Source organism: Triticum urartu, chromosome 3A (genome assembly GCF_056163025.1).
Source record: "Triticum urartu cultivar PI428250 chromosome 3A, HENAU_Tu73, whole genome shotgun sequence".
NCBI classification, from domain to species: Eukaryota; Viridiplantae; Streptophyta; class Magnoliopsida; order Poales; family Poaceae; genus Triticum; species Triticum urartu.
This window is the reverse complement of record NC_141875.1, coordinates 735,221,961-735,235,720: the sequence shown is the minus strand read 5'-3', so window position 1 is coordinate 735,235,720 and position 13,760 is coordinate 735,221,961. Positions and strand designations below refer to the sequence as shown.

The 13,760-nt window shown below is 45.4% G+C and overlaps 1 protein-coding gene across 3 annotated transcripts; it reads right to left on the bottom strand.

The window, feature by feature from the left end:
- Positions 1-3,714: 3,714 nt before the first annotated feature.
- Positions 3,715-11,500, bottom strand: LOC125546312 (uncharacterized). Of its 3 annotated transcripts, none has more exons than XM_048710537.2 (5): positions 11,037-11,500; positions 8,941-10,122; positions 5,621-7,984; positions 4,334-4,451; positions 3,715-4,235 (listed from the first exon to the last, which is right to left on the bottom strand). In XM_048710537.2, exons 1-3 carry the CDS (start codon positions 11,304-11,306, stop codon positions 5,669-5,671), a joined length of 3,768 nt encoding a protein of 1,255 aa, XP_048566494.1. In that variant the 5' UTR covers positions 11,307-11,500; the 3' UTR covers positions 3,715-4,235; positions 4,334-4,451; positions 5,621-5,668. The 3 variants fall into 3 exon arrangements, with proteins under 3 accessions (XP_048566494.1, XP_048566493.1, XP_048566500.1); XM_048710536.2 differs by having other exon boundaries at positions 4,334-4,431; positions 11,037-11,499; XM_048710543.2 differs by having other exon boundaries at positions 4,334-4,431; positions 8,941-10,107; positions 11,037-11,499.
- Positions 11,501-13,760: the final 2,260 nt, after the last annotated feature.

Sequence of the window (13,760 nt, the reverse complement as noted above, 5' to 3'; positions counted from 1 at the left end):
GTTTGTTGAGAGTCCCAAGTTGTAAGCCAACCATCGACTCGCAACTAGGGGTGTGTGTGTGTGTTTGTTGAGAGTCCCAAGTTGCAAGCCGACCATCGACTCATGACTAGGGGTGTGTGTTTTGTTGAGGGTCCCTAGTTGCATGTCGACCAGTGACTCGCAACTCGGGGGGTGTTTTTTTGGGATCCCCTGATTGCAAGCCGACCATCGACTCGCAACTAAGGGTGTGTGTGTGTGTGTTTGTCGAGAATCAACAGTTGCAAGCCGAGCATCGAATCACGATTAGGGTGTGTGTGTTTTTGTTTGTCGAGGGACCCTAGTTGCATGTCAATCATTGACTCGCAACTAGGGTGTGTGTGTTTTGTCATGGCCCCCGGTTGCAAGCCCACCATCGACTCGCAACTAAGCGTGTGTGTGTTTCTCGAGAGTCCCTAGTTGCAAGCCGACCATCGACTTGCAACTAAGGGTGTGTGAGTGTTTGTCGAGACTCCCATCGACTTGCAACTAGGGTGTGTGTGTTTTGACGTGGCCCCAGTTGCAAGTTAACCATCGACTCGCAACTAAGGGTGTGTGTGTTTATCGAGGGTCCCTAGTTGCAAGCCGACCACCAGCTCGCAACTAGGGGTGTGTGTTTTGTCAAGGGTCTCCAGTTGCATATCAACCATCGACTCGTAACTAGGCGGGGTGTGTGTTTGTTTAGGGCCCCCAGTTGCAAGCTGACCGTCGACTCGCAACTAGGGGGTGTGTGTTTTATTGTCGCCCCCAGTTTCAAGCTGACCATCGACTCGCAACTAAGGGTGTGTGTGTTTTTCGAGGGTCCCCAGTTGCATGTCCACCGTCGACTCGCAAGTACGAGTATGTGTGTTTGTTGAGGGTCCCCACTTGCATGTCGACCATCGACTCGCAACTAGGGTGTGTGTGTGTTTTGTCATGGCCCACAGTTGCAAGTCCACCATCGACTCGCAACTAAGGGTGTGTGTGTGTGTGTGTGTGTGTGTTTGTGTGTGTGTTTCTCGAGACTCCCCAGTTGTAAGCCGAGCATCGACTCGCAACTAGGTGTGTGTGTGTTTTGTCGTGGCCCCAATTGCAAGGCAACCGTTGACTCACAAAGGGTGTGTGTGTGTTTGTTGAGGGCCCCCATTTACAATTATTCCATTTTTTGATAGTTTTTTTTTCCTTTTTTGATGTAATAAAGATTTACAAGGTACTTCTTCATGAAACCCCTAAAGAAAAAAGGATTTCTAGTTTGTTTTAATATAACTGCAATTTTGATAGAGACCGAATCTGTTACATACTCAGAATTTGTCCAGTAAGACTGAATTTGTTAGATTCAGAGTATCATAGAATTTCTGAAAATTTAAGAGTGTGGTTATGTGGCAGGGGGTGATTTAGATGTAATTAGTAACATCGTTCTAGGCTTATGTGAAACTTTTGAGCAGGGGAGACCCGGACTTCATGCAGACTGAAATTAATAGTGTGTTGGTTATATACACTGATATTTTGTTCATTCATACTGAACTTGTGTTCATCTAAGGCTGATTTTTTTGCTTGATTGAGGTTGTAATTCTCCCCCTAGTCAGTTTGAAATTCTCAGTGGTCAGTCACATACTTTTGTTTTTCCAGAAATGAATTTTGTTGTGATTCAGACATGGAACCCTAGCAGTCATACAACTCCGATTCTAGGGGATTCTATATACTTTTTCCTCTTGTTTTCATTTCTGATTCTAGACATTCATTTTTTTCCCATTGGCTGGTTCCTCCTAATATGTCTAATAATGTACGTGCTTGTCACAATACGATTACAACAATTTTTCCGTGCTCAGTTCATACTTGACTATTCTTCAAAATTCTTTGTTTATCTATTCTTGTTTCTTTTTACAGGGGGGTGTAAGCAGAGATACCAACCATCAAAATTCAGAGAGCAATATCATCATTGAAGACCTGGACCAAACTTTTCATGGCAATGTTTCTGAAGTTGAGGCCTCTAATATTGATTTAACAGAAACGGATGCATCAGATGGCATGTTGCTTGATGGTATCAGAAAATGGTAAATCATTTTTCACCGCACCAAACTTTTTTGTGTTTTCGTGCTTCTTTTTTGCCTTCAGAAGTTCAGTCTTGTTTGAATATAATCTGTTCTATAAGAGCCTAATTTTCTTTTTTGTTATTTTGGTTTTTTTGTATGCAGCTGCAAAAGAGTGATGAGAGTAAACATGGGAGGAATGTTTTGAAGGAGCAAAGCAGGAAGGTAAATTGTTTTTTATTTCAATTAACATCTTTTACCTACCACGCCATCGGTTTTTTATTATAAGTAGTGTGTTATCATGCCAAGTACTTTTTTGTTTGATAGAGCTGAGTTACTAATTTTAATTTGTCTTTTTTGCTTGATTATCAGATGGGAACAACCCAAGAATGTTTGAATAAAGGAAGAGCAAGTGCGTATATCAGATTTAGCATAGGGTGTTCTTCCAAGATAGTCGACAGTGTTTGCAAAAGCAATTACAGAATGGAGCTTGTGAAGAACTCTGGATTCGGATACATGCTTGTGAAGAACTCTGGATTCAAGCAATTTTGCCAAGGCCTACATCTGGTCCCAAGCTTTTTTTTTTACAACAAACAAACAAATTAAGCCCACAAACACAAGGCCTAGGCTCAGGAAACTTGCCGAGAGTGTGGGGTGGTGGAGGGGGAGAGGGACGGCCCAGCCCTGGAAGCGTCCAACAAAAAAGGACGAGCAACGACAAACAATCGAACGACTGGGTGACAAACAATCGAACGACAGAACAAGAACAGGGGCGATCGGGAGGCTACAAACAGGATGATGTCATGTTAGATGTGTCCTAGACGGACCCTAATTCTTTGACCTCTGAAATTGGGATCTCTCCTCTTGGTCTCATGCCGATTCTTAGTCAAACTGAATTCATCTATAACTGCAGAGTGCAGACACGGTTCTATTCTCACTGTCTAGCAGGCCGCTGCATTGTTGTAGTCTTCTCACTGTCTACACGGTTTTTATCATTTGCTATTTTCTATCCTCCATAAATCTCAGATTTTACTTGTCTATTTGTTGAACAATACCAAGTTATGTTAAATTTTTATGAATATTATATAATATATGATATATTTTATATATTTTAGAGCTAGTACAATATGCTGCTATAATCGGTTATACTCCCTCCGTTCCAAAATAGATGAAGAAAAGGCTGGCGGCCGACATGCAAGCCATGCACGCACGCAACCCAGCCAGCATGAAGAAGCAGTTTCTTCTGAATTTGACACCTGAATATCACTTCTGAACTTCTTTGCACTTTCACTGTCCCTGGCAGAAAAACAGCAATGGTGAGTGAGAACAGGCCGGCCACTGCGCCATCAGGGAGAGGCTAGACAACGGGGCGATGACGTGCTGGCGCTGCGACACAAGTACATGGATACATGTGCTCCAGACGGCGTCCGTGCTGACCGCCGAGCATTCCTTCCACAGCTGCTCTGTTCTCTTGTTTTCTGATCCGGTTTCATGGCTGCCTGTCCACTGGACAGACAGACACACATTAATTCAGTCCAGCATAACATTCGGGTCACATCACTAATCTTCAAACAATCAAGCAAGCTATTAAACTTTAGCAACATAGCAACGGAAACAGGCATGCCATAACCATTCTCGACAAAGAAAATATAACCCAAACAGAATATACTGATGGAGGGAGAGTCAGCCATGAAGAGTAAAACATGATGCGTATCAGAGGTCTATATCATGCTATCAAGCCTTATACAGCAAAGTCACACTATCAAGACTTATACAGCAAAGTGGAATGAATAGCTAACTTTCTTTTGGACAAAATGAATGGCAAACTGAGTTCACAAGCAATACATATCACAGTCCATGAGCGACTACAAAAAGGGCTAATAATTGATGACACAACTCACAATGTATCTTTTGTATGAACGCAATCTAATGCATCAGAATCTCAAGAGGCGCTTGAACGCCAAGGCCAAGCGCAACAGGGGAAGGCCATGAACAGCGGGGCATCTTTCAGGTAGAAGTAGAACGATGTATTCAACCTTTTCTGTAATCCTAATCATCACTTGAACACAAGGGCAAGCGGAACAGGGGAAGGCCGCAAATCAATGGGGGCCGGCGTCTTCAGGATTTGCAAAACATAAGGGAAAGCTATGATAGAGGATGCTGATGCTGTTGGATAGCACGGATGGCCGAAGGTGACCTGCAGGAAATTACCTGAAAACCTCCCGTTAAATGTTACAGTTAAGAACAGATGAAGTCAAATAATTTAATAACAAAGTGGGGCGCATCATTAAAAAAACCGGTGACCTTACTGGATTCATCTTGACGGTTCGAGAGGCTTGTTTACGGTTGAATTTTGCAAACCAGTTACAACTGTAGATGCTCCTGATGATCACCTCTGTCTCCATGACTGAAATGCGAAAATATCCCCTGTAAGTATCGGAGCAGGTCGGTACTTTTCTGTTATTTTCCACCTTAATTTATCACAAGTTTTGAATAACAAGGCTTCGTTTCACAATGCAAGAAAAACACTTATGTGCCAACGTATATGAAACTCTAGGCGTTTCTTCATGTAAGGATTATGTAACGAACTACCATCATGTTGCTTTCTGATTGGGTTTTTATCATTTATGCCACTAATTGTGTCCCACTACTCAGTTTTGCCACTAGAAGTTACAACTGGTCAAAGATGCCATCGTTCCGTGAGATGCTTGCTAACAAATGCTATTAGACACCTCAAAGATGCCATTGTTCCGTTAGGTGTTTGCTCAAAAAAGCCATTAGACAGTGTTACTATCAGGTCAAAACCATTCACTATGTTATATGACCAAAATACCCCTAGACCTACATGTCAGCTCTCTCTATTCACAATAATAAGTGTGGACCCCACTTGTCAGGAGTAAACAAGCGAATAATTTTAGAGGAAAATAATAACATCGTTGGGGATCGAGTGGAACCCACACTTAATCGTAGTGAGATAGAGGGAGAGCTGACATGTTGGTCCATGGGTATTTTGGTCATGATGGTAAACGGGCTTTGAGCTAACGGTAATGGTGTCTAGTGGCATGTTTTAGCATGCGCCTAACGGAGTGATGGCATTTTTGAGCTGTTGAAACTCCTAGTGGCAGAACTGAGTAGTGGGACACAACTAGTGGCAGGAATGATAAAACCCAAGATCTTTATGTTCCAATTCATCAAACAGGAAATTAATCTTAGAATTAATTTAATGTTTGCTAGGATGTAGCCTATGTGTTTCTGATTAGAAATATGCAGTCAGCATGTAAAAGAAACAAGAATGAATTGCATACCAAAAATTGGATGCTTCTGGGTGAAAGAACCTTTCAAGAAATCGAACATTTTTTGGAGGAGAATCAGACAGGCAGAACAGAAGAAAACCAAGCAAAGACACACTTTGAAGAGAACATGCGGAGGACAACTAGAAACAACAAGGAATTGGCAATCAACGCCAGCAAATGTGTTAGCAAACCAAGCAAACAAAGGACAAGAGAGAATTGGCATAGGCCAACCAAGAACGATGGAAGAAAATTAGAATAGCAAAAAAATGTGTCACTCAAACCAACAGCGAATGGAGCACATACCGATATATTGATGTGAGCGCAATTCATCTTGCTTTCCCCTGATTCGCACTACCTCTTTAAATGAGGGCAGTTAATTTTCAGTTTCTTGAGGTTGGTGAGTTTTTCTATGCTCTCTGGCAAAGACCTGATGCCCTCACAAAAATTGATCACAAGAGTATTGAGATAGGTTAATTCTGTCAGCCAATGGGGCAATGATGACATGCTGTTACAGTTGTACAGTTTTAGCTCTTGTAGCTTTGTCAGTTTCCTGATGCTCTCATCCAATTCCTTTATCCCTCTGTATCCATCTATGCACAGCCTCTCAAGGGATGTGAGCTCACCCAACCATTTCGGCAGTTCTTCATGTTCCTTGCCTGTTAGGCTTAGACCATTGAGGGAAGAGAGATGTTGGATTATCTCTGGTGTGCCGGTCAGATCACCACACCGTTCCATCCTTAATTCAGTGAGGCCAGAGAGATGGCCAAGCAGTCTCCACTGATGCAGAGGCAGCTCGCAGTCTGCAACAGCCAGTTGAGTAGTTACTAGAGAAGGAGAGCTGGTGTCTGACATAGTACACTCTCCCCATGATGAAAGTGCATTATCACTCTTACTTATATACCAACGTTTAGCTCTTGGAAGAAGCGATTGCATCCTCAGGTTGGGGCAATTTTTTATATACAAACAATCAAGCTTAGGGAACCTGAGGTCGTTCGCACCACTGGAGTCTGATGCACTCCACTCTTCCAGATGTTTCATATCGTAGAGAGCTAGCCATGTCAGGTTTGGCAGTTGGCTGAGCCAGGATGGAAACCTGACACCATTATACCATTGTATAATCAATGTAGTTAAACTGCTCGGTGGCTCTAGTTTCTCCAACAACACTTCATCATCCACAAACCTCTGAGCATCTTCAGTCCACCGGAGAGTCAAGTCTTGAAGTCGTTCTTTTTCCATCAACTTTATACACATAGCTTCTTCCGCCGACTTCACTTTTTCAAGTTGGATGATCTTCAGCTCAACAGGATTCATGCCTTGTAGGAGAACAAGGTTGCTGCTCGATTTACCATCACCAGCATGCACGCCAAAAAGTGGTAATGATATGGAACTAGCACTGAGCTGCGGTACATTAGACAGAAGCCAGCATCCCTTAAAATATAGCATCTTCAAACTATCAATCGTACCTATACTTTCTGGTATCTTTGTAATATTGCAGTGTGAGAGGTCCAGTGTGTGCAGCTTTCTAAGGTTACCAAGACTTTCAGGTAAAGAGCAAATAGCATCACCATTATTAGACAAATCCAAATGCTCTAGATTGGATAGGGTACTGATATGGTCTATCAAACGGTCAATTTGACATACAGGTGACTCTTCAAGTCTATACCGGAGGCATGCCGATAGATTCAAATATTGAAGATTGGTAAATCCAGCAAAAGCTTCCGGTATATAATTAACCCCTCTGCACTTCGATAAATCAAGATGCACCAAACTTTTCTGGTTTCCAGATAACCATGACAACTCTTTGAGACAATAAGAACCTGATAGGTTTAAAAACTTGAGTTTATTGAGGTTGCCCAAAACTTCAGGGAGCTGTTTGAGGCAAGAGTGACTTGAAGATAAGTTCGAATGCTCCACTTTGGTGAAGACATCGAATAATTTCGTTTTTCTGCAATTAACATAAGAGCTGAATGATAAGTTCAAATATTGCAGCTCAGATAGGACACCCAAGGATGCGTGTAGATTTCCAATAGATCTACATCCTGACAAGTTCAAATATTGCAGTTCCGTGAGGCTCCCCAAGAACTCTGATACATTGCAAACACAAACGCATTTTGACAAATCAAGATGCACCAATTTTTTTAGCTCTCCGAAGGATTTTGGAAGTTCTCTCATTCCCGAACAACCAGATAAATCAAGATACATCAGACCTTCAATTTCTCCAATCGACTGTGGCAGTGTCAAGATGTTAGAAGAATCACGGAGACTGAGGTAATTTAATTTTGATAGACTGGTTATACTATTGGGAATCGTTGCATCATGTATTCCCGGAGCGTTAAGATACCTCAACCGTTTTGATCGATCAATAGAATCTGGCAACTTATGTATGCAACACTGACTTAAGTCCAAGACACGTAGGGACTTAGCAGATGCAAATGCAGCATCATGAAGTCCAATTTCAGCAGAGTCCATAAAATGGAGTGCTCTTATCCTGGGTGACTCCAATCGCTTGTTACAATCATCGAGCAATGCAAAGTGGCAGTTGCTTCCCCCAAGGTTGCCATCTTCGCTAGCGACAAGAATTTCACCGTCCATTACCGATCTGGCTAGATCATGCACAAGATCATGCATGGTGAATAATGTAACATCGTCCGGATGCACTCTAGCAGTCTGCAATAAAAGAAATTAGTAATATCAGATTTGCACTAGCACATATAGTGTACACTATAATGTCGATGAAAGTATGTCCTTGTGTGCCCGTATGTGTTTCAATCGATTTAATTTAAACAATAGAACATATATGGAAGTATGCCACTGTATCATTTTTGCAAGTAATGTAAATTTGATTATGGAAATTCCCTTGCACTTCAGAGTTTGAAACCCACCCTCCAAATGTCATGAGGCCTCCAAACCCATGTCTTTGACTCTTAAATCTTAATCTTAGGCAAGTTACCCCTGTCAGAGTTGTAGCCAAATTTTCACTGGCATGACAATGATTATACTCAGCTTCCTAATCCATGATAATCATTTAACTTTGGCTTGTGCACAGTAATTAAAAATACTTTTATGCATATTACACATCAAATTTTAAGTATGCATTTTAGAAGAGCATGCATCAAGAAAGAATGGAGGAAATAGTTGCTTGTACTAATCAATCATGCTAGTGGAAATAAGCAAAAAGGCCCAGCAAGCGAGAAGCTACGTTTATGCAAGATAGAGAATCCCAAGGGTGATAAGACCAACTTTTCATTCAAGAAAATTTGAATATTAGTTTTCTTGCATTTGGAAGTTACCTTCCGCCGCTAGCCATTACTTCTACATGATATGTTTATTTTTATTTGCATGCCATAATAAAGTCAATTGCCAAGATAATCGGGAATGTGCTTTTGTTGAGCTTGGATGTGTGGCAGTATGGGATGTGCATTTTGGAGTATGTTATAAACTGAATTAACCTCGTAAACCCTTTATATATTATCTTGCCATTTTTCACAGACAGCATTTGTTGCCATTTCAGTATCACAGACTGTGCATGTGTACTACAGAAATAGGCATTGTGTGAGTTGCCTTACAACAGTACGAAGAAAATAACTATAACGTTCAATTGTACAAGTCATGTAGAAACTAACCAGTGATGACTTTGAGTGTTCAAGGAATGACAGCCCTAAAAGCTCCGTAATGTATTTCTCGCCGAGCTGATGACTGGAGGATGTTCTGGTTGGCTTGATAAAATCAAGAGAAATCCACTGACAAATTAGATCATCTTTGACTATCTTGTGACCTTTTGGAAAGATTGCACAATAGGCGAAGCACAGTTTCAAATATGAAGGCATGGAACTATAACTTAACCTCAAGGATGCAATCACCTGTCTTGAAGGTGTATCTTCGGAGTCTGAAGCAGATAGAGTCCAAATATCACTCTCTCTCACTGATTCCCATTCATGAGATGTTGGCATAGAATTTAACATGTACCCAAGTGATTGAGCTGCTAAACCCACACCTCCACATTTCATTGCAATGTCCATCCCAATCTGCTCCAGCTTAGCTTTGTCATCTTTATCTTCAAAGCCACTCTTTTGCTTTATTATAGTCCAACACATGTCATTTGTCAGTGGTGCTAATTTGTGTGGCCTGGTTGACATTTTCTTTGCAATGCCTTCATTCCGTGTGGTTAGTATAACAACCACCTTGCTTGCCTTCTCAACCATTAACATAGCCTTCAGATCATCCAAAAGAAAATCACTGCCCTCCCACAAATCATCTAAAACAATCAGAATCTTCTGCTTTTCAGCAAACAGCTTTTGAAGAGCAATGTGTATCATCTCCCTGTTAGTGTCTTGACTCGTCTTACCTGAAAGTTGTGATATTATAGAATTACCAATATTGTTCAAGTCAAATGTCTGGGACACATAAACCCACACCCTTGAGTAGTCTTGGAATTGGGAATTATTATTGTAGATTAGTTTGGCCATGGTTGTCTTGCCAAGGCCCCCAATACCATATATAGGAAGAAAGGTGATTTGTTCTGTGATGCCCTTAGATACAGAAGCCAGTATTTTCTCTTCCTCATCAGTCCTCCCAATGATCTGTGCCTGCAGGGTCGATGATGTTGTTACACGTGTATCGGTAACTTTCTGCTTATTGGCACCAGCCCCTGGCATTAAGTTGAAGGCCTTGTGTTGAGCTGTGATCTCCGCCACATGCTCTCTCATCGTCTTCATCTTATTAGCCATTTTAATTTTGTGAACAGTTGTGAGAAAAGGGATCACAGCAGCCAATTTCTTCTTGCGGGAGACCTGTAAGAGATATTTCTGTTGATCTGTTAGTACTTTGCTAAATGTTTGGAAGTGTCTCAGTAAATGAGCATGTCCATTCTAGCAGCCTAGCTGCATTATTGTCTATCATAACCCTTTTTTTTAAGTAATACTGTAAAGACTGTACCAATCCACACTGTTAGGGACCAAGATCAAGATACGTTCTGTTGTTATACAATGTGCAGCCAATGGTATAACTATATGACCAGATGAGCAATTTATTTTGCGAAGTTCCCCAGTAAAGAAAAAGATGCCGACACCCAATAGGGGGTCATCTCCGACGCCGCCTCCAGCTTTGGCTCGGTTCAGATGGGGCCTCCCTGCCTCCTCCTGTGGTGCGCTCAATTATTTTTCTAGAGTACGAGAACACACTTTTTGCTGGAGAGAATACGAAATCTGCCAACAACCTATAAAGAGTACTTTCTTTTTGAGAGAAATATAAAGAGTACATTTTGACTCTTCTTGTTTTCTTACCTGGAATGAGACTGAGAAAGAGGAACCTATAAGTAGTAATCGAAATGATCTTATATTTCTTTACAGAGGGAGTATTTTACAACACTTCGTAAACAATGTTCCTTTCTTGAAAGTAAAGACTTTGCCTTGTCATAAAGAAAATCATTGCGCTACCAAAATCACACATTCAATGCTTCCAAGAAAAAAAAATAACATAGCTGCTTTAGTTATTTTTTAAACTAATTTAGTACCATCCTTATAGTACATAATAGGGTGCTAGTTACCTTCACGTACACAAACAAATACAACTTCTGTAAAGAAATATTAGTGTTTAGATCACTACTTTAGTGATCTAAACGCTCTTATATTTCTTTACGGGGAGAGTATACTAGTTAAAATAAGTTTGACAATAAGAAATTATAGTAAGAACAAAGAAGAGGGTCTGGAGTTAGAGTTACCTCTCCTGCTTCGGAATCATCAAGCATGTCGGAGATGGCGTACATGGCGTCCTTGAGCCGCTTCAGCCACAGGCGGACCTCGTTGTCGGTGATGGCCCGCCTCTCGGCGTCTAGCAGCACCGCCTCGACGCACTCGAGCGTCTCCTTCATCCTGCGCAGGTCATTGTCGAAGTTGCGACGCAGCTTGATCTGGCCGCCGAGCACGGAGCCGATCTGATCCCCTACCACCTTGAGGAGCGCAGAGGCGATCAGCCCCCCGAGCTGCGCCATGGCTCCTCCTGCTCCTAAGAGGGCGTCAGTCTCACCGTCGCCGTCAAGTGTTGGGATGCGTGTGGGGGGTGGGATCAAATTCCAGATCTAGACCTGTTCATTCCCATCCCTGCCCGGATCAAGGAGAAACAGAGCGTGGGGGTTGTTGTGGGTGGAGAACTCAATTATTGAAGGAGCATTTGTTTTTACAGCGCTTTGACCTTTCAGTAGTACACCACTGACAGTGAGTACGTCGCTAACTTTGTTCAAAAATAAAAGTAGTTTTATATTTCTAAGTTTTTGATATTTTTATTCAAGATTCGGGGACACGACGCTCCTTCGCCGCGTGTTGCTCCCGCAAGCGACGGGCGGCGTTGCCGACTGGACGACGAGGTATGTCTTTTGCTCAGCCCTTCTAGTTTGCTACTCGAGCGGCCCATCTTCGGGCTACTCCACTGACGATGCTGGCTAAGAGCATCTCCAAGCGCGTCTCAAGGAGGTCTTTTCAGACGATTTTTTTACATCAACATTGAAAAAACGATCTAGTCACGTCATCAGAAATTTGATTTTCGCCGGCCTGAACCGAAATCAGCGCCAGCGGACCCAGGCCGAACCCCGGCGCGCTGAGGGGCGCCCGGAAACGCCGGGGTGAGTGGTTTTGGCGCGAAAAAGCCGCGGGCCAGGTGCGTCAGCGACACCGCGCCTCGTCCTCCCAACGCCTTGGTTTCCCGCGCGGGGAATCAATGGCAAGGCTGCCGCCAGTCAGCCTTGCCATTGATTCCTCACGGGAAGGCGCGTCACGGGACGGCGCGCCGACGCCTTCCTCCCTCGCACGCGTACACACGGGCGCGGCGTGGCTATATAAGCCGGTGGCCTCGCTCGCCTGTGGCCACACAAGTCCCGCCCTCGCCGCCGAGCTTTACCTCTCTCGAGCGCCGCCGCCGAGCTCTCCCTCTCCCTCTCCCGTGAGCCGCTGCCAGCCCCTCCCTCTCCCTCCCCCTCCCCCTTTCCCGATGGCCGAGCGTTTCCCCGGAGACGAGGCGGCGGCCAACGGCTTCGGCCGCCGCACTCTCCGCGAACAGGAGTCGTGGCTCTTGTTCCAGGCGAACATCCCGGCGCCGCCGGACATGCGTGCCGGGCCGACGGGCTGGAAGCTCAGCAACGGGGGAGTGCCCATTCCCCCGTTGCCCGACGCCGTGGCTAAACCCTCCTACTTCGCCGACGAGGTCGAGGTCGTGCGTGCCTCCCTCACCGACGCCCAGCTCTCCCTCCCCCAGTACGCCGCCGACAACCACACGGCTTGGGCGGCGTACTTCCAACGCCGTCAGCAGCAGCGGCTGGCGTCCACCAACGGCGCGGCGGTGGTCGGCGGCATGAAGAACAGCGAGGGGCGCCGCCTATGGTGGGGCGTCCCCGGCCGCACACTCGAGGGCGTGCTGATGCACCTCGAGGGCGGCAACAACCCGCCGTTGGCGTACCCCCCGGCGAGGGCGGCCGCCGCGGCACACCTCCAACGCGACGGGCCATGGGCGCCAAGGAGGTTCGGCTCTTCCTCCTCACGCTCTTCCTCGCACTCCTCCGGCACTCCGGCGCTGCTTGGCGTCAAGGCCGAGCCCGCGGCGGAGACGCCGCTCGGCCGGCGCACTCGCAGTGTCGGCATCGTCATCAACCAGGGCGGTCGGTGCGCCTCCTCGTCGGCTCGTCCTCCGCGCTTCGTCAAGCCAAAGACGGAGCTGGGGCTCGCGCCGGTGAAGGCGGTGCCGGGTCTCCCCGCCGTGAAGATGGATCACGGCGAGGTCGAGCTCGACGACGACGCGGCCCTTGAATGGGCGCGCCAGGACTCCCTGAAGATGGCGAGGGAGCGCCAGTGCGCCGCCCTGCGGGCGCTTCGCGGAGCGCCGCCGGGGCCGCGACGAAGGAGTCGTCGTCGTCATCAACGATAGCGACGACGGCGACGCACCGCCGCCGCCACCAGTCCGCCATGGTGACACCGGGTCCAGCAGGGGCGCCCGCGTCAAAGAGGAGAAGTTGACGATGACGACGGCGGTGAGGATGGCGGCGACGACGACTACTCGGCGTTCAGGCAGTTTCTTTTTTAGATTAGTTTATATATTTGCTATGTAATGAAAATCAGCGAACTTTGTCCAAATATATGCCCAAGTTGGATGAAATTTGTCGTGTTTAGCCGAACTTCGCCGAATTGTGCCGAAATTTGCTATACTTTTTTATTTTTTAAACGCGCCTGGGGGCGGCCCTAGGGCCGGCGGCTGTGGACCAACTCGCCCCCAGCCCATTTTTTGCGCCGGCTCACCCCCAGGCGGCAATTTTAGGCGCTCCCTGGGGGGCCAATGGCTGGGGATGCTCTAAGCCCCGATGATCCACACCGTAGAAGAGAGGGCGGAGGGACCAAGTTGGGATCTACCATCGTATTCGGGTCCCTTTGCACTTTCTGTGGGAGTTGCTATGGGCCCCCTC

Bases quoted from the DNA above. Each gene is read 5' to 3' on its own strand.
- LOC125546312 (XM_048710537.2), bottom strand. From the start codon at position 11,306: ATGGCGCAGCTCGGGGGGCTGATCGCCTCTGCGCTCCTCAAGGTGGTA. The intron at 10,123-11,036 runs GTAACTCTAACT...ACAGATCAACAG, and splicing joins ATGATTCCGAAGCAGGAGAG to AAATATCTCTTACAGGTCTC. The intron at 7,985-8,940 runs GTTAGTTTCTAC...CTTTTATTGCAG, and splicing joins AACACTCAAAGTCATCACTG to ACTGCTAGAGTGCATCCGGA.